We start from the raw sequence: 19,098 nt of genomic DNA on the forward strand, positions 1-19,098 counted from the left end.
CAAGAGTTTCACCGATCACCACGCAACTTTGTAGGCATATGACCACACATAATCTGAGGGGACCCCTCCATTATTGACCCCATCAAACAAAATGGGGGCGCTAGAGAGCTAATTTCTTATTTAGGCCTAACCGCCATATCAGTGTTTACTAAACTTGGTAGATATGTAGAACAGGACACCTCAAGGTGACTGGAGAAATTTAACTCTAATTGGCAACTGGGTGGCGCTATAACAACAGAAAAATGCTTAAAAATGGCTAAAATGCGACCAAACGCTGTGGCTCCCCCTGTGGCCGAATGCTGTTTTTTTTTTCTAATTTTTGGTATGACTAAGTCATGGCATGGTATGCTGCTGCAACAAGGGCTAGCCACACCTTTCCATTGTGAACTACCAAGTGCGCCCCACTTTTAAGTCAATACAACATATAAACACTTATATAAACTAAACACTATACATTATCTGCCTTTCAACATGCTACCTCAACTACTAATGTACAGTTTTAGCCCACTAACTATCCCATTATTGGCAATGGTACTACTGTACTCTCAGTAAAGCAATCGTACTATCAAATTCACAAAAACTCTGTCTGAATACATTGCTCTTCTTAATGGGTTCAGTTGACTATTTATCTGCAATTTAATATGACCTGTATCCCAAACACACTCCATGTGAAACCGTACATGGGCAACTGTGCACTCAATGATTATGGACTAGTAGCTTCATTCACATGCAAACATAACAGTCATGTTGTGTTTCACAGTCGTGCCATTTAGTACTTCACCCAAGTTAACACCTTTTTTGGGCTATTTGCGCCTTTCTTGAGTACTTTAACTTTACATCCTTATAACATCACACATGTTGTTTGCCTACCACTCCACTTAACCCATTTAATCCCAAATGTTCCATTACATAAAACTTTCCAAATCATCTGTCATTGGTAACCCTTTGAAATAATTAATCATTATGTATTTTTTAAATTTTCATGGAAAAGTAGGTGCAAAAGTGTGTTTTATGGTCTGTCACAGCTGTGACCGGTGGGATAATGTGTTGTATCTACCATTCAATGACTGAACTAACATATTCTACTATGCAGTCATCAAATTCTTATAAACCCCATCTGAGTTACTGACACATTTAAAACTAAAAGTCACTGGCACTCCCTGCATTGCCACTAGAACGCTCTCTCACATGTTAGTGTGACTACTTTACATATTAAAAACCCTTATACAACACCAGCAGTAGCGTTGGAAGTTACAACAGGCCCCAGTGCATGCAACATCAACATACATATTACCCAGCAATCGTCATTACAAATATGACAAAAATATCAAAGAAAGTAAGAAATTAATCATTTAATTCAACTGTTTTTATAATATATTTATATATCTTATAGCTTATAAAGCACAACCATATAATGTTGTTTAGATAGCTGCTGACTATCTTGAAAAATAATAATAAAAAATAAACCTTGATGCAGATGGGTTTGCCTTTTTGATCGCATATATAGCAAATGGCACCGTTTTTAAATTAATAATATTCTTTTCTTTTTAAATCATTTACCTTTGAACACAGTTATATTTCAAAGATGGCAATCTGAATCACTTGCAAGGGCCTGCCCTCTCTATGAGCCCCTCCACCTCAGGGGCCCCAGTGCACTGCCTGCACTGTCTATATTGCATATGCACTCCTGAAGAGCTAAAAACAACAACCATCAATGTATTTGAATATTGTTACTTTGTTGTAGCATGCATTGTAACATTGTTACTTTAGTGTAAGATGTATCGAAGCAATAATTTCGTAACTTATAGTATAACATTTGAACTACGCTGAGGCAGCTTTGTGTTAAATATTCTGCAGCATTTGGGCTGTTTATTATGTGTTTTGGAATCACAGCAGTGGCAGGTCTCTTTGATAGTTCAAACACTCAATCTCTATTTTTAACCACCTGCTGCTTCGCCCATGGCTCCTCTGGCAAGCCTTCCTGATGGTAAGAGGCCCTTAGCTGCTCTGGCTGGACACTCTGGCTAGAATATGTGACACTGCACGTAGTTCACTGAGACCCTTCATTATTTTAATATTTCCTGGAAATGCGTTGACACATCATTCAGTAACATTTTTAGAGCCTTATGACTGAAAAGTTTTTTTTTGTGGTCATCATTGTAACCGATGGGATTAAAAGGGTTAACTGACAGCTCAATTTACTGGTAAAGTTACCTCACAGACAGTTATTTCACAATTGGGGCCATATAATGGATTACACATTTCTTTATGAAACAGTTGATCAGACATGAACTTTTAATGGAAACTCAGAGAGCATTGTTCAAAAGAATCAATCAGACAGCACGTACTTGAAACAGCATACAGAAGCCTTGTTGAAAGCATTTTATCATTTAACATTACAGCATGGCACAACAACCTCAGTGCAAGGAGCAAAAACAAGCTCTCCAATTGATTGGCAAATTACAGAAACAACTCAGCAATGTATCTGACAATGCTGTACGCAGAAAGGCTAAACATATAATTGCAGATGCCTCACATTTAGTACACTCACAGTTTGAGCTGCTCCAGTCTGGGCGTCGATTGAGGATCCCTAGAGCCAGTCGGAACATATATAAGAAGTCCTTTATTCCCTATGCCATACAGGCAATGGACACAGAATGACTATAAGATATATATTGTTAAATTGTGCATTTTTAATGGTGTATTGTTTGTGTCTGTCTGTTCCTTTGATTTCTGAGAGAAGCCGAAGACAAATTTCCACTGAGGTGGACAATAAAGTTATCTATCTATCTATCTATCTATCTATCTATCTATCTATCTATCTATCTATCTATCTATAATTCAATGAGTTCCATTGAATAAAGAATAATGAAGTGCCTCACGTGGAGTGAGTCCAAGACACAAATCTGCTGCCTCGGTTGAGTAACCAGTCAAGACATGGTCTTGCTTGCACTGACTTTTTGACTGCTGTGATAATGCACACAGAGGAGCTGTGTTGATCTTTGTTCGCTGAGGTTTTGTAATTTCTTGCAGTATCTGTTCAGTGTTTACTTACTCTTTACATCTTCCCCTGTCTCGCCTCATGTGATGCAGACTTTAGTGCTGTGCAGGCACACTCCTATCAGTGTTTCTTAACAGTCTTGGTATGCTGGAAAAAGGAGTACAATAGATCAAACTGTGTTTAGATGTCATGGAGTTACTTGTAACTCTTCTTAAATTGTTAAGCTTCAGCATAGTGGTTTGAAAGGAGTAAAGATGAAATTCTTCACATATTACTTTCTAATCGAATACAGGTTACATGATTCTGTTTGCAGGGGTGCTAATCAAAATATAAACTTGGTCCAGAAAATGTACTTTTGTACCTGAAAATCAGAGTTTTTGCTGTAAAATCTGCACACTCTCACACAGCTGTGAAATTAGCATGCAAGGTCAGGAAGTAAATGATATACAATAAATGTATCAGGCTACATAAATCCTAGGTCATCTCTTCTTGGTGAAAATGGTGTTGTTACAGCCATCTCTTTGTTACAACCTTACCAGGTCTTCCCTACTGTGTCAGATGGGATATCATGTTGGTGTGTTAATGCTATAGTTAGTTGAACTGAGTACTCTATTTAATCCTTTACAGGAAATTATAATACTCTTTTCTGGTTTTGTCTATTGTTGAGACAAATTCAGCTCAAAACACAGAAGGTATTTCTTTGGCATTTCCCCCATGTAATCCAAATACCATTCAGCAGCAGACTGCAAGTTCATTCCTGCCCGTATTATAAAACTTTAATCATTTCTTAATCAACTTCTTGCTCATTGCTCAAATGCCGAGTAATCGGCTCTTGCTTACAGAGGTTAACACAGTTTGCACTCCCCCCACCTTTGTTTCCTCTGAATAATGCCCACCTACTATTAGGTTTGCTTTGATGCCATTTTGACACCCACCCACACACATATGGAGTTAGATTTGTGTCTTTATTACATGCAAGAAAATAAATGATATGAGAGAAAAAAAATGTTTGAGAGAAAAAGTGTTCACACTGATAGCAAAAAATAATAATATCTGAGACTGAAAAAAGTTTTGAGAGAAAGTAGTCTGTCATACAATATAAAAATTTTTTGAGATTTAAAAAAACTCAAAAAACTTTTTTTTACTCTCAAATATTATTTTTTTGCTATCAGTGTGAAAACATTTTCTCTCAAAAAAGAATTGTTTCTCTCAAAACCTAAGTCTTTGCTCTTGTGTCAGGATTTTGCTTTCGCTGTGAAAATAATGTCATGGGCGGGGTCACGTTCCTATTGGCCAGTCTCAATCGAATTGACAGCTAGGTGAGGATCGTCTTGGGAGTCGAATTCAACTGAATCATTTATCCACCATGGTCGATTCACCGGCATAGATGTGCTGCGTTATTTGGGAGCAGAGACTCCAATGTCTGGGTAAGATGGTGACACAGATGATGAATGATCCAGTTGAATTCGACTCCCAAGACGATCCCCACCCAGCTGTCAATTCGATTTAAAGTATAAAAAAAGTTTTTTGAGAGAGAGTTTTTTTTTCTCGGAAACCTTTTTTTAAATCTCAAATTATTTTTTTTATATTCTATGACAAAATACTTTCTCTCAAAACTTTTAACTCCATACACACAGAAGTAAAGTCTATATTTGTGTGTGTGTTGTGTTGTTACATGTACTTTGTCCAACTCAGAGATTATTCACAATTTTTTAAATACTGCTCAGTTTAATGATTAAAAGAGATCAAGTGTGCTGAAATCAAAGGCAGTGTTTACTGGAGAGACATGAAAGCCACAGTTCTTCAGCTGGAAATTGGACAAGGGCCCAAGGGCTAGAGTGCTCCTAAACACATGACCATAAAACAGAAACATTTGTTGCAGACATTTTTGTTCCTACATACTTCTCTTAATGATACCCAATTACCGTTTGAGATGAGCAGTCACCTGGTTTAAGCATCTGTTTTGTCTGACAGTAAATACATGTGTCTCTTTGTTCAGAACGTATGGGCAAAACGGCACCATCTGTGTTCAGCGGTGTGAGGACGGGAACAGAGACGGCCCTGAGCAAGCCTGCTGCTGCCAAAGCTCCTGGAGGCAGTGTATTCAGCAAGTAGAGGCACGACAGGATACAACAAAAGCACTGAAGAAACACACCGTAGTCTTGATGTTTCTGAGTCAGTGGTGATGCTGCAGGATAATGTAATGAAGTGGTAGTTAAGAGAAACGGACTAGTTGACGGTAGAGTTCGTTGACATCACTGCTATGTAAGCAGTTATTGTACTTTGTAATTTGCACAGTGCAACAGACATGGAGAACAGGTTTAGATTGATGTGGCTGGTGATCTGTAAATGAGATGTGACATTTATTTATCAGTGTTGACAAAAAAATTGCGTATTTGTTCTTTTTTTACCTGACCATTTTCCTAAATAAATGATTTCCCCCTGTATTGAAATTTAATGACTTTTATTGGTGGTAAATCAAAAAGGGCACACAGCTCATTTTGACCTGTAGGACCTCCAGTGGGTTAATCCAACCCTGGCTGGGCTGAGTAAGGTACTTAAATGTATACACAAAACAAGCAACCTGGTTAACAGCAAAGCCCTAAATAACCTGCTCTGCTATGAGATGAATATATTACCTGAATATATTGCTAACACTGTATCATGACATTCATGCTGCAGATCAAGTTTAAAAAAATTCTCAATTTTGTCCAGCACTGCTCTCATACCCCTTGAATTATGTGTGCCAAACACAGCACCACGTGATGAAGATGACTCACCAAATGAGAAGCAAATAAGAGCACAGCTTGCCCAAGTAGGAAAATAATATTGTTTGTTCACAAGGTCCAGAGTGGCAAAACTGCAAATATACCAAAAGCTGACTCTGTAGTCAAGGTTGTTTGTTCTGGTGTCACATCACAATGTTTCTGATTCATCAACATGCACCATGCCGCTGGCCAGAGATGAGCATAAATACGTCAAAATGTATCTTGTTACAAAATTCTAATACTAGCTCATAAAATGTATCAAATACTACATAAATCAAATCAAGTCAAATCAACTTTATTTATATGGCACTTTTCATACAACAGTAACACAAAGTGCCTCACAGAGGTTAAAAACAACAAAGATCCAAACAGAAAACAAAAAGAAAAGAGAAAACCCAACCCTCCCACCCAACAAAAAGCTATTTAGCTCATAAAATTGAGTTAGTAGCTAGGTAAGAATGATCTAAAACAGAGACATAAAATGCATCAAAACTAAAACCTATAGGCTAACTAAAATAACAAAAGATAAAGGTTAAATGAGATAAGAACGTAAAAAGAGGAAGGGTAAGAATATAAAAAATAAATAAAAAATAGATAGTAGATGGATAAATCGGTTATAAGAGGAATTTAAAATAGATAAATAAAGAGATCAGTTAAAAGCCTGATTAAAAAGATGAGTCTTGAGCCTCTTTTTAAAAACATCAACAGGTCATCAATATCAACATACTGGTATGATCATTTTTTAAAAACTAAAATAGAAGTAATTTGTAATTTGAGAAAACAAAAATGCTTCCTATACAAACTGATATTATCACAGTGTAGGCATCTAGTAGACTCAGTATGGGTCTGTCTTTAACCCACCCACATTAAAAGATGATCTCTGCTTATTTCCTAATAAGTACATATTCTTTGGTGTACAGTCACCTGAAAATATGAATTGTCGTGCTCTTGATACCTTGGAATGAGACGTTTATATCTACACTGGGAGGAGGTCTGAATCCACAGAGTCCGCCATGTTGCATTGAAATGTTTCTACAGCAGCCCAGAACGGACAAACCAAACACTGGCTTTGGATGGGGCCATTCACATTTTTGCAACTTTGCATAAGCCACTGTAGTGAGCAGCCCCACTGTGATGAGAGGGCCGGAAAAAAAAGGTTTTTTTTTTTTTTTTCTAGCCAGCAAAATAAAAATGACAAAATACTCAAATGTGATTAAATACACATTTTAACTAAATTCAGTTAAAATACTGCCCATCTCTGCTGCTGGCCTTCTTCCAGTTAACTTAATTCAAAAACATACAAGAGTGTGTCTGACTTTCTTACAGCACTCTACTGTTTGTTACCCAGTAAGTGGCAACTGACATAAACACACATGAGGTGAAGCAGCACAGGCTGCTAAGTGAAAGAGTTGAGACCAGTTGAGGGGTGGCTGAAGCAAGTATGTATCTGCTTGTAATTCACAAATTACAAAGACAAGACATTCTTCTACGTATAGCCACCTTTATTTTGCATTAAATAACACAACTATTTAAACATATATATTCAGTGAATACATTTTTAATACAAATAATAGGGAATAACACAGATATCTAGCTAAATGCAATATGAACTCGCTGCTGTGACGAAATGTACTTGTGTTTGTATTAGGAAGTATTGCCTTCACTAGACACTTTCCAGCCTGAGCACAGATATTTTCTTTGAGCTTTTGCACCAACTTTTGCACCTCAGGGCCTGCTGCACATTGAGCTCAGGTCTGTTGGTCAATATTCCAGGGCAGCACACACACTTTTCGTCCCTCCCCCTGGCCAGAGAACTGTTTTCTCAGCAGTGAAGTCAGCCACTGTTCAGTGGACGTTTGGTCATGTCTGGACTGCAGGGTGTTCGACTGCTGCTGCTGTGGGGCAGCGCCTGCCTCTGGCTGCCTGGCCTGGCCCAGGGGGCTCTGGTCATCTCCGGGGACCATGAAGCTCCGCAGGTAACTTCACACACTGACCTTTTAGTACTCTGATTCTAAACTCACATTGTTTTACAGCAGAGGTAATCATTTTATCTGGTGGTTCCTGATTTAACCACTGGTCTGTTTTCATATGAAGAATCTCTTTAACATGAACTGTGCGACTTCAGATTTTTTTTTTAAACTTAAATCCTGCTCAGTTTTACTATCAAATTACTCCTTCTAACCTCTCCTCTCTGTTTGTATATGTGTGACACAGAATGTTAAGGTTTTCTTATAAGCTGATTCATGTTAGGTCAGTGTTTTTCTTCTAACATTTTGGCACCATGTTGATTCACCCTGTTGTATTTGTATTTCAGGAGACAAGAGGAGCTGCCAGATCACTGCAGGTACTTTCCAGAAATTATTTACTGACAGACAGTCCTTTTATATCATGGTAAAAATGTTACACTAAAGTTGCATCTTTCTGCTTGTATATTTTGATACTCGAAGTAAAATGAATAAGGCTATTCTTACATGTAGATAATTCACATCATTAAATCCCATAAAGCAACAGTTGCAGATGAAAGTGTCTGATTTACACAGTGTTTAATTTTGATTTCTCAACTGAAAAGAATCTCCTATTTTATTTTTTTTTATTACAGAAAAGAAGTACAAATGAGGCCAAGGTAAGAAAATAATTGTATCTCTATTGGTCATAGTGAGAAATATTCAACTTAATTCAATACAACATTATTTATCTTGTAAGGACAATGGTATATGCAGCAGCTCACCACAAAGATCAACCATGTATCGGAGAAGAAAGAAAAAACTCCATTAATGACCAAACTAACAACTAAAGGCTGTGGAATCAGCTCGTTAATGAAGGTCAATAGACTCTCACTGAAAGAGAGAGAGTTTAGTTTTAAATTATCCACACTGTCTCTGTTTAGAGCATACAGCACCCAGGTTGACTCACCCAATCTGTCTCACACAACACTCCCAAAGTGGAATCAGTGACATAATGTCTTTTTAAACATTTTTTCAAGCTGATATAATTTTCTTTGGCGTCGTTCAGGGCATTGTGCTGTGGACTGGACCCTGCTGTAAAAAAAAACAAAACAATTTAGTCTGAAAAAACATAAATTTAGCAGATCTTACAGTATTCACAGGACCAAGACGCTGTATGTGAAGTGTTTGTAATCAGTGGAACCCCCAGAAATGTTTCATAGGGGTGGTCGGATGGGACCACTCAAAATCTTGGGGTGACACATCTTAAACAAAAGCCATAACTGAATTTCAGGAATTCAATAATGCTGTTAAATTATATAGCCTTGTTGAAAACGGTCATTTTAAAAGTTAGGGAATCACATACTGATATACTTTGGTATCTTATCCACCTTATTCCAAACCCCCATGATACTTTGTGTGAATTATGGGTGCAACTTCCAGCATTGAGCCAAAACCGGGGATTTCTATTGGGAACAGTTTGTTTACAGGACTCTATTCTTCTTTCCAAGAGCCAATGGGAAATAAAACGTGGAACACACCACCTGTTATAGCTCAAATGGGATTATGTGATCATACCTCTGCCATTTCCGACAGCCATCTCAAAGCATTGTTTTTTCAACCAAGTACACGAACAATTAGCTTGCTCCGTTAAGATATTGTTAACTTTAACATGGCCCGAGCTAGCCTAAGGTAAACATCTGCTTATTGAGAGATACTAACACATTCGGCAAACATTTAACATAATTCATTATCAACTGTAGCTCCTTGTAAAGTGAATAAATGTGATGTTTCCCAGCTAATCCTCCGCTCGTCTGCATTAACAACGCAGTTAACACATTTTTTCAACTTCTGATTTATTAAAAACTTCTGAGTGAAACATGATGCTGAATTTAGCAGCAGACTTCAGTAATAGTAATATAAAGTAGTAGTTAAAGAAATAACTTTTGGCTTTCAGTTTTATATGATATAAAGGAAGTACAGTAAATCAGTAACACATTCTCAGCCTTAATGACTAATACGTATTTCAAGGTAAGATGCTGAGTTTTTTTTATGACAAGCAATTTTCTAATGTAGGTTGAGAATGAAATCAGATGGGGAAAGACAGGGATATCATGTACTAACTTTGAGTGACGGACCTGTCGGGCCAGGTGTCCTTCTTTTCTGCAAATTCTGATTTAATACTTTAACGCTATGTTTTCATTTTGTCCGTCCCATTCTTGTGAACGTGATGTCTCAAGAACACCTTGAGGGAATTTCTTAAACTTTGGTACAAACATCCACTCATGGATGGACTGATTATATTTTGTTGGTCCAAAGGCCAAGATAATTGTGACCTTTTATGTCTATCTGAATTTTCTCAAATTTGGCACAAACATCCACATGAACTCAACGATGAACTGATTAGAATTTGGTGGTACATGGTAAATGGACCTGCACACGTATAGCGCCTTTCTAGTCATCTGACCACTCAAAGCACTTTTTACACTACGAGTCACATTCACACATTCACACGTACATTCACACACTGGTGGCCGAAGCTACCGTACACTCACACTCACACACCGATGCGATTTGAGGTTCAGTATCTTGTCGTCTTGTCGTATGTTGACGTATCTGTTCAAGGATACTTTGACATGCAGACAGGAGGAGCTGGAAATCGAACCACTGATCTTCCGATTGGTGGACGACCTGCTCTGCCTCTGGGCCACAGCTGCCCAGGTCAAAGGTCAAGGTCACTGTGACCTCACAAAACATGTTTTAGGCCATAACCCAATAATTCATATGCTAATAACAAAATTTCACACAAATGTCTGATAGAAAAAAATTAACAAGTGATGACATTTATATTCAAATGGTCGAAGATCAACTTCCTTATGACACAACAATCTTCTAAAGAAAAACTTTTCTGGTCAATATTTAACATCATAGCTCAGGAACAGAAGGGAAGACATTTGGTCAGATACTGAATTGGTCACAATAATTTTCAAACTGTGCTGATTGTAAAGATCTGTGCTGTGTGTGAAGCACTGATGTTTCCACAGGCATGGATGTAAACTGTAACTGCAACTGGTGGAGGCATACAACCGCAAGGTGTTAATTCTAGTTTCTGATTATTTTTGTGAGGGGAGACCAGCGATAGTATCAGGGTGGCCATGGCCCTCCATGGCCACCCCTTGGTGGCGCTGCTGCTTGTAACATAGAGCTTTCCCTATTCAGTTGTGTTTCAGTCTTTCCATCTCTTCCTTCCTCTCTTTCTGTCTCAGGTGGAGGTGTACAGTGTGAAAGTGGACTGCACTGTGACGTCTCGTTTCGCCCACACTGTCATGACCTCCAAGGCTCGGAACAAGGCAAACATCCCCCAGGAAATCTTCTTTGAAATGGAGCTGCCCAAGACCGCCTTCATCGCCAACTTCAGCATGTCAGTCTGTCTCCACTCTGATTTCCACTCTGTCTGTGACACTGTTCATCACTGCTTCCTCTCCCAGTCGTCCTCTAAAGCTGATGTTTCTCACTTTATTTGCCTTAAGTTGCATATTTCTCCATCTGTGTGCCTCACAGGGAAATTGATGGCCAGGTGTATGTTGGGGAAGTGAAAGAAAAAGAGAAAGCCAAGAAACAGTATGAGAAGGCTGTTTCCTCTGGACAGACTGCTGGACTGGTCAAGTGAGTCAAACAAAATTTAAAAAATACATCAACATAGCATAGAATACACGTTCAAATAAACATGTTAGCTCTATATTCTAACGTACTAAACTGATCACTCAAACAGTAGAGGCTGTCAGTTATGCTTGTGTTTCATTGCAGGGCATCTGGAAGAAAGATGGAGAAGTTTTCAGTGTCTGTCAACATTGCAGCTGAAAGTAACGTGACTTTTATTCTGACCTACGAGGAGCTCCTTCAGAGGAAACTGGGCCAGTATGAGATTCTGACTCGAGTTAAACCCAAACAACGGGTCCAGGATTTTCAGGTGAACGCACTTCCATGTTCAAATCCTGTCTCTTGGTGATTTCAGATAATCTAAACAAATGGTTTACCTGACAAATGATGTGTGTGTGTGTGTGTGTGTGTGTGTGTGTGTGTGTGTGTGTGTGTGTATGTGTGTGTGTGTGGAGACAGATAGTAACAAACATCTATGAGCCTCAGGGCATTTCTTACGTGGAAGCCCATGCAACCTTTCTCAGCAATGAGCTGCTCCCCCTGGTGGAGAAAGTGGTCACAGACAACAAGGTACAAAAAACAACAGGCCTTAGAAGAAGTTGTCTCTGATTCTTTGTTTGTCTTACAGTCTCTGAATTTCAAATGTCTTATTTCTGCTCTCAAAATCTTTCTTTAAATTCAATAAAACAACTGACCCAAGATTTAAGAGTGAGCTTAACTGGTTGTAACGTATCCCGTTGTCAGGCACACATCTCTTTCTCACCAACTATGGAGGAGCAGAGGAAGTGTCCAGATTGTGATGGGACACTCATCGACGGCGATTTTGTCATCAAGTACGACGTGAACCGAGCAAAGAGCCTCGGGGACATTCAGGTTAGCTGTCAACAAACACTGTACTCAGTACTTGCTTCGTGCACATTTAAATCAGGCTTTACGTGTAAAACCAGCCCAAATGCCAGAAAGAAATGTTGGCATTGTACGTTTCTGCAAACCACAGTTATATTACATTTTGCACGATTCACATAGTTTAATGAGATGTTGGGACATTTCCAGCGATGTTAGTAGCAACCAAAGCAGGTTTTTTTTTAACAAGAGGTCCAGACATCTCCAGCGGTGTTTGTAGTGACAAAGAGAGTATTTTTGAATGAGGGGTCCAGACATTTTTAGCCATATCTGTGAGGACAAAAGCAGATATATTTAACATGATGTTGGGACATTTCCAGCCTTGTTTGTAGTGAGCAAACGGGGTATTTTAATCCACAAGATGATGTTTTTGTAACCCAAACTAAGTGGGCTTTTTTGCCCAGTTTAACCTCACATAAACCACAGTGTTGTGACAACATTAAATTGAAAAGTGAATGTAAAGAAACATGTCCACAACACATTAAACACACAATGTCACATATCCATGGTGTGCAGAAATGTACAGTACCAACATTTATTTTTGTGATTGGGATGGTAAAATTATATAGCTTTAACTGAGCAAAGCATTAGTTCAGACAGGACATGTTGTCAATCTCAGCTCATATCCGAGCTACATCAGCTGATCTCAAATAGCCAGTCAACTGATGGAGCAGCTGATTGATGGAAGGGAGTCAGCTGATAGATCACATGATTCCTTTCTATGCAACCAATTGGTGAATCTCATTCAGGGTGCCCTATTGAAACTGCTCTGGCCTGCCTACTGTTGCTGTTTCCGCTGCAAGCTGCAACCGGCCTCGGCCCTGGGAACTGAACTGTCTTTGTCTGAGGGCAGAGTTGTAAAATGAAATTGACCAATCTATGGTTAAATTGCCCAACGTGTAATGAATCAACTATATTTTATTGGAAAAATTCATCCAATTGTCATGTTGCCTTGTCATACTTTCATGTATACTTCTGCTCTTCATTCTCATCTCTTCAGATTGTGAATGGATACTTCGTGCACTTCTTTGCTCCCCCTGACCTGCCCAGAGTCCCAAAAAATGTGGTGTTTGTGATTGACAGGAGTGGATCTATGAGTGGGAGAAAGATACAACAGGTGAAAGACCATTCCTACTGTTATTGTGTATCGATGGCCACATGAACACATTTTGACCTCTGACCTTTTGACTCATTGTAGACACGACAGGCATTGCTGGCCATCCTCAAAGACCTCCACGAGGAGGACCACTTTGCTCTCATCCCATTTGATAGCTATGTTGAGTTTTGGAGGAAATCACTTACAAAAGCAACCAAGGAAAACGTGGCTGAAGCAATGACATATGTCAGAGGGATACGTGACCGCGGATGTAAATAGAAAAACAAGTGACATTACCTCTGTTGCTAAATTTCATCTTAACTCTGTAAATGACAGACATACACTCTCATACTACACATTTTACAATATGTTGTGTGTTTTACTTCTAGCAACCAATATGAATGATGCACTGTTGAGAGGTGCGGAAATGCTGGTCAAAGACAGGCAGGAGAAGAAGCTCCCAGAGAGGAGTGTCGATATGATTATTTTACTGACTGATGGAATGCCAGATGGGGGTGAGCATGCAGAGTGTGTTCATACTGTAGGATATACTGTTGTTATAAGTGTGCATTTGATCAATGTACTTTGTACTGAGCATTCATTTTCTGCATGTTGTATCTGTGCATTTGAAGGAAGGTCTCAGCTCCCGATTATTCAGGAGAATATGCGATCAGCTATTGGAGGAAACATGTCTCTGTTCTGTCTTGGATTTGGAAATGATGTGGATTATTCCTTCCTGGATGTGATGAGCAAACAAAACAAGGGAGTGGCCCGCAGAATCTTTGAGGGTTCAGATGCAGACATTCAACTTCAGGTAAAGGCTCCAACTCTAGGCTCTGAATACGTTTTTCTAAGCCAGTTCAAAGATTTTATGAAGCTAAATGTAAATAATACCAGCTATGCTGAATTCTTCTACAATTGTGTAATCACTACTCATAATAACATGATGATAAAAACTCTTCATATGGAACATTTTGTACAAATATATGTAATGTGTATGTGCATTTATTCCAGGGTTTCTATGAGGAGGTGGCCAACCCTCTGCTTTCAGAGGTGGACCTGCGTTATCCTGAGAACACAGTGGACTTCCTGACTACCAACCACTACAGCCAGCTGTTTAACGGCTCAGAGATCGTGGTGGCTGGTCGGCTGATGGAAAATGACCTGGACAATTTCATGGTGGAAGTGTTCGGCCAGGGGGTGAGGAGAAGGAAATGGTGGAAATTTAGAGACAATACAGATGTGGAGAGATGATGTGTGTTTATTACTCTGAGTTTTTTTCTCTCACCTGTAGTTTGAGGAGGACTTCAGGGTGCAGGGTCAGGCCAGTGCTGTGGATTGGGATGTGATATACCCAGATGAGGAGTACATCTTTGGAGATTTCACAGAGCGTCTGTGGGCCTACCTCACCATCCAGCAGCTACTGGAAAAGAGGTCTGATTGACAAATTTCACTCAAGCTGAGACCTGAAATCTTTATTTACCATTGGTCTCATGAAAATCTTTGTCAAAGGAGTACTTTACTCCCCAAATAGCCATTTGTATATAAAGTTCTCACCCCGAGTAACACTGAATCAATGTAGAAAACTTGGAGGACTTCACGGTGAAGTAAGAATCCAAAAACAGAGAAAATTCTTGATGAATTAAAGGCATAGTGGACCATTTTTAACAACAGCAAAACTATATCAAAACATCCATTTACGTGCTGTTACATAACTCATGCAATATAATCCAAGACTCATTTATTCAGTCGTATGCTCATTACTTTCCAAAAATGTGCATTTTCACTAAAAGCTTACTATTTCAAAACTGACCTGAAAATTAAACCAATGTAGGCTCTCTGCAAAGCTTGACCCCATCGACCAAACTAACTGACTGAGGCAGCAGTACACCAGCAGCTCCTGTGTTCAGCGACGTAAAATTACTGTGAGAATTCTCTCAGTTTTTAGATTTTTCGTTCACAGTGGAGGCATGCTAAAAAAATTTCTTCAGGAATCCAACATAATACCAGGTGTGTAATTGATCGCCATTTGGGGCTGAAGTATTCCTATAATAATACCTTTTGGGCATCGTCTGAGAGCCCAAGATGAATCTTGTAACTTTTTTTTGTGAGATTCAGTGGTGGTTTTCTTGATGCCAGTGTCATTTGTGTCACCTTCAGTATATTTTTCCTTCATGCAGCAAGAGTGGTGCCCCAGATGAGAAAACCAACGCCACAGCCAAGGCCCTGGAAATGTCTCTGAAGTACAGCTTTGTCACCCCTCTCACCTCCATGGTGGTCACCAAGCCTGAAACTGAGGATGGAACAGACAGCCCTCTCATTGCTGACAAGCTGACTGAGGGTAAGGCAGGAAAGAGAGGGTTTAAAAAGTGATACTGGGCAGGTTTTTCTAAACATGGCTGCTGTCAGGCTTTTCCCTGAAAAGGAAAGCCTTATTGTAAAACAATCACAAGTAACACTGACTGCTGGATTCATGTTTTCATCATATTATTTCTCTTTCCTCAACTGCACCAGCAGAGGGTGGTGCTCCAGTTTGAACTGTGGAATATACTAAGTTGTTTTTGTCCATCTGTTTTTTACAGAACAAAGACAACAGGCAGAGAGAGTGTGTAAGACAATCTTTTTTTTTACCATATAGCATAAAAGATTCTTTTGGTAATAAATAAATTCACTGTATTGCTTTCAACTTGAATTTTATTGTTTCTGTTTCTAGCATATCGATATTTACCCCCATCATATTCTTATCAAGCACCACCCACATATTTTGGTAAGTACATTTTTAGTTTTAGCTACATGGCTCTGGGTTTGGTAATATCAGCCTGTTGGTCAGCTGGTCTGTCAGTCGACCAAAACTTTAAGCCTTTAAAGATGTCAGGGAGTATAACATCAGTTAGCTATAAACTGTTGCTTGACAAATTGACCCAGGGAAATTTACACTGAGCATTTGACCAAGGATAAAATAAAGCTTTCCTGAAAATGTAAATCCCTTAGAAGTGTCTTAATGTATCATTTTAAGAGGATATTGAGCTGGGGAACAGAGAATCCCAGGGACACAGATACGTTCCCATTCATTGTGAACATGTTAGCATGGCTGTGGACTCCTGCGACTTTACCCTTATTCTTGTTCAAATGTTTTAATCAACATGTTGAGCCAAAACTATATTTAAAACAAAATCTCATCCATTTTGTTAATTGATGTCGTTATACTCTGGTGTCACCTGCAGTGGATGGAGATCCCCATTTCATGATAGAGCTTCCTGACAGACACGACGCCCTGTGCTTCAATATCAACGACATGCCAGGAACCATTTTCAACCTGGTCAGAGACCCAGAACAAGGTCAGCCCTGAGTCCTGATTATCCTCATGACTTTGTTACCCCTTGATGTTTTGCCTCACACGTGTGTACTTCCTGGAGATGATTTAGGACACTTCTCATGTATGAGCCAGTAAACCACACCCCTGCATCTAAAAACAGTGAGTGACTGAATCCTGTGTTGTTTCCTCAGGTATTTTGGTCAATGGCGAGACCATTGGAGACAAGAAGATTCCCCCTGATGGTAAAATTAACACCTACTTTTGGCGTTTTGGCATCATCCACCAGAGTCTGGGGGTGAGGCTAGAGGTGAACACTCAGGACATCTCAGTGCTCCAGGATGGCAAACAAGTCAAAGTGCTGTGGTCTGATACAGCTGCTTTAAAAGGACCAAAGTAAGGACTCTTTATATGAGTAATATCAAACATTAACACCAGTTCAGGAAGAATAATTATCATCTTCCTCTCCTCCCCTTCTTCCTCCTCCAGCATGGATCTCCTCTTGACCAAGGATCGCAGCCTAACGGTTACTCTAAAGGATTCAGTCAAGTTTGTGGTCCTGCTTCACAAAGTGTGGAAGAAGCACCCGTACCATCGGGACTACTTGGGTTTCTACACCCTGGACAGCCACCTCCTGTCCCCTTCTGTTCACGGCCTGCTAGGTACGACATCACACACATGTCAGAGAGTAGACTGCATGCTTTAAGGTTCAATCACAAGTCAAAACCATTAATGTGGATTTGATTTCTGAAATTTCCTGTGGTTTCTCCTCAGAGCAGAATAAAAATACAATCATAAAATAACCTGACACCAACAAAATCTGTCAGCCCAGAGATAAGTTCCAGAATATCTGCCACTGTGTTTGGGGATTGCTCCTATATGACATACATGCTGAGAGGAGTACACTAGTAGTAGTGAGCTGTTTATGGTGCAGAAGCTTGCAGAAACCTACTGTAGACTTCCTGCTCAGTACCAAACTGCAGACAGACACATTAAGCAACTAGCTGGTGAAATAGTGGAGCATTTAGCAGCTAAACAGAAAGACATTTCCCTCAGGGGTTGGTAGAAACTAAAACAGAACAAAATGGAGGACGGATATTGGACTTACATTCATCAGGTTGCCAGAAACAGGACTCCAAATGTTTGATAATGTGTAAATAAGCACCTTTTTGCCAACATGATTGCCATCTTCCCTACTTCACCCAGTGGCGCCACCAGATATTTTTCATAGGGGTGGCCAGATGGGGCTTTGTCAGTCGACCTGAGAGTCAATAAATGATGTGCCAGGTAGCCTCCTGGGTCAGGTTTCGAAGTTCATGGATGGCGTCTTCATTGACACTTATTACATGCAGTGTGTCTTTTCAAAATACACATCTGTTTTCACAAGAAATGTGCTGCTCATAGCATGCATACAGTCTTTTCCAGTGTAAACTTCCTACGTAAGTAAAACACCCTGGTTCAAGGTTTATTTTTTAACTTTAGCCAACAATAATCCCTGGTTAGGTTTAGGTGACAAAAGCACATGGTCAGGTTTAGAAAAAAATCATAGTTTGGCATAAAATAACTCTGGGTAATACTAACGTCACATCACGTCTAGTACTGTAGTTTGCTAAACATACTAGCACACTGTGTAGTTGATAAAAAGACTTGATTGATTTTTGGTTTCACACGGGGAACGAATCGTTGGCTCCTGGGTGAAAGTCGTGTGTTTGTTTGTCTCTTCCACCTCCCCTCACGCCCACCCTGTGGGGACTTTTTCGCTCTTTACACTATGATTGTTGCCAGCTGGGTCAGAAATAGCTACTGCTTGGTGCATATCATACCACCAGAAAGAGTATCTCAGTGCGTTAGTGTCTGCCATCCACTACTTAAGCTATGGTATTTGATGAGTTGGGGCCAGCAGCATCAAAAATAGCCGCCATCCAGTGTGTATCATAGTGCTGCAAAAGGTGCCTCTGTACGTGAGTACCTGACACCAAAAACATTGATGAAGTGCCCGTGTTTGATGACTTGGGAGTGAGAACAGGCTGTCCTAACAAACTGCGCCATTAGGTTGGTGCACCACAGACTGTTAAAGCTGTAATATCAGCCTTATTATTTTCACCCGTGGGGCCAGTAGGGGGGGCACGAATTGTGTCAGGGGGTCCATGATTTTTTTAATGTTTTTTGTGATGTTTTGCAGCAAAATGTGATTTACAGAATGATTTTATTTTACAATGACATTAACTTTCAATGGTGGTTCGTCCTCCAGGTCAGTTCTACCATGGGATTGAATATGAGGTGTCAGACCTGCGTCCAGGTGAAGTCCCAGAGAAACCAGATGCCACCATGTATGTGAAAGGACAGGAGCTCAATGTGACCAGGTACACTGCAGGCCTCAGATAAGTGTGGAAGAGTTCGTTGCATGCAGTATG

General features: G+C 39.7%; 2 protein-coding genes across 24 annotated transcripts in view; both read left to right on the top strand.

Annotated features, from left to right (window-relative positions):
- Positions 1 to 5,448, top strand: part of LOC126385890 (store-operated calcium entry regulator STIMATE-like) — a 31,983-nt gene extending 26,535 nt beyond the window's left edge. For both annotated transcript variants that reach the window (XM_050037921.1, XM_050037920.1), the window contains one exon: positions 5,001 to 5,448. In XM_050037921.1, the coding sequence (XP_049893878.1) occupies positions 5,001 to 5,116 (116 nt within the window). In that variant the 3' untranslated portion in view covers positions 5,117 to 5,448. The remainder of the gene's footprint in view (positions 1 to 5,000) is intronic.
- A 2,095-nt stretch (positions 5,449 to 7,543) lies between these two features.
- The window catches only part of LOC126386619 (inter-alpha-trypsin inhibitor heavy chain H3-like), a 30,723-nt gene continuing 19,168 nt past the window's right edge, over positions 7,544 to 19,098 (top strand). Inside the window, exons 1-21 of one of the 22 annotated variants that reach the window (XM_050039051.1) lie at positions 7,566 to 7,745; positions 8,084 to 8,113; positions 8,369 to 8,392; positions 10,979 to 11,133; positions 11,274 to 11,378; positions 11,520 to 11,682; positions 11,832 to 11,942; positions 12,117 to 12,245; positions 13,276 to 13,392; positions 13,474 to 13,642; positions 13,761 to 13,886; positions 14,004 to 14,185; positions 14,386 to 14,571; positions 14,666 to 14,805; positions 15,552 to 15,712; positions 15,954 to 15,980; positions 16,085 to 16,138; positions 16,596 to 16,709; positions 16,879 to 17,080; positions 17,174 to 17,346; positions 18,936 to 19,047. In XM_050039051.1, coding sequence (XP_049895008.1) covers positions 7,632 to 7,745; positions 8,084 to 8,113; positions 8,369 to 8,392; positions 10,979 to 11,133; positions 11,274 to 11,378; positions 11,520 to 11,682; positions 11,832 to 11,942; positions 12,117 to 12,245; positions 13,276 to 13,392; positions 13,474 to 13,642; positions 13,761 to 13,886; positions 14,004 to 14,185; positions 14,386 to 14,571; positions 14,666 to 14,805; positions 15,552 to 15,712; positions 15,954 to 15,980; positions 16,085 to 16,138; positions 16,596 to 16,709; positions 16,879 to 17,080; positions 17,174 to 17,346; positions 18,936 to 19,047 — 2,594 coding nt within the window. In that variant the 5' untranslated portion in view covers positions 7,566 to 7,631. Of the gene's footprint in view, positions 7,746 to 8,083; positions 8,114 to 8,368; positions 8,393 to 10,978; positions 11,134 to 11,273; positions 11,379 to 11,519; positions 11,683 to 11,831; positions 11,943 to 12,116; positions 12,246 to 13,275; positions 13,393 to 13,473; positions 13,643 to 13,760; positions 13,887 to 14,003; positions 14,186 to 14,385; positions 14,572 to 14,665; positions 14,806 to 15,551; positions 15,713 to 15,953; positions 15,981 to 16,084; positions 16,139 to 16,595; positions 16,710 to 16,878; positions 17,081 to 17,173; positions 17,347 to 18,935; positions 19,048 to 19,098 lie in introns of all 22 variants that reach the window. The other 21 variants (XM_050039047.1, XM_050039050.1, XM_050039052.1 and 18 more) reach the window with 21 other exon arrangements.

This window comes from Epinephelus moara, chromosome 24 (assembly GCF_006386435.1).
Source record: "Epinephelus moara isolate mb chromosome 24, YSFRI_EMoa_1.0, whole genome shotgun sequence".
Taxonomy (NCBI): domain Eukaryota; kingdom Metazoa; phylum Chordata; class Actinopteri; order Perciformes; family Serranidae; genus Epinephelus; species Epinephelus moara.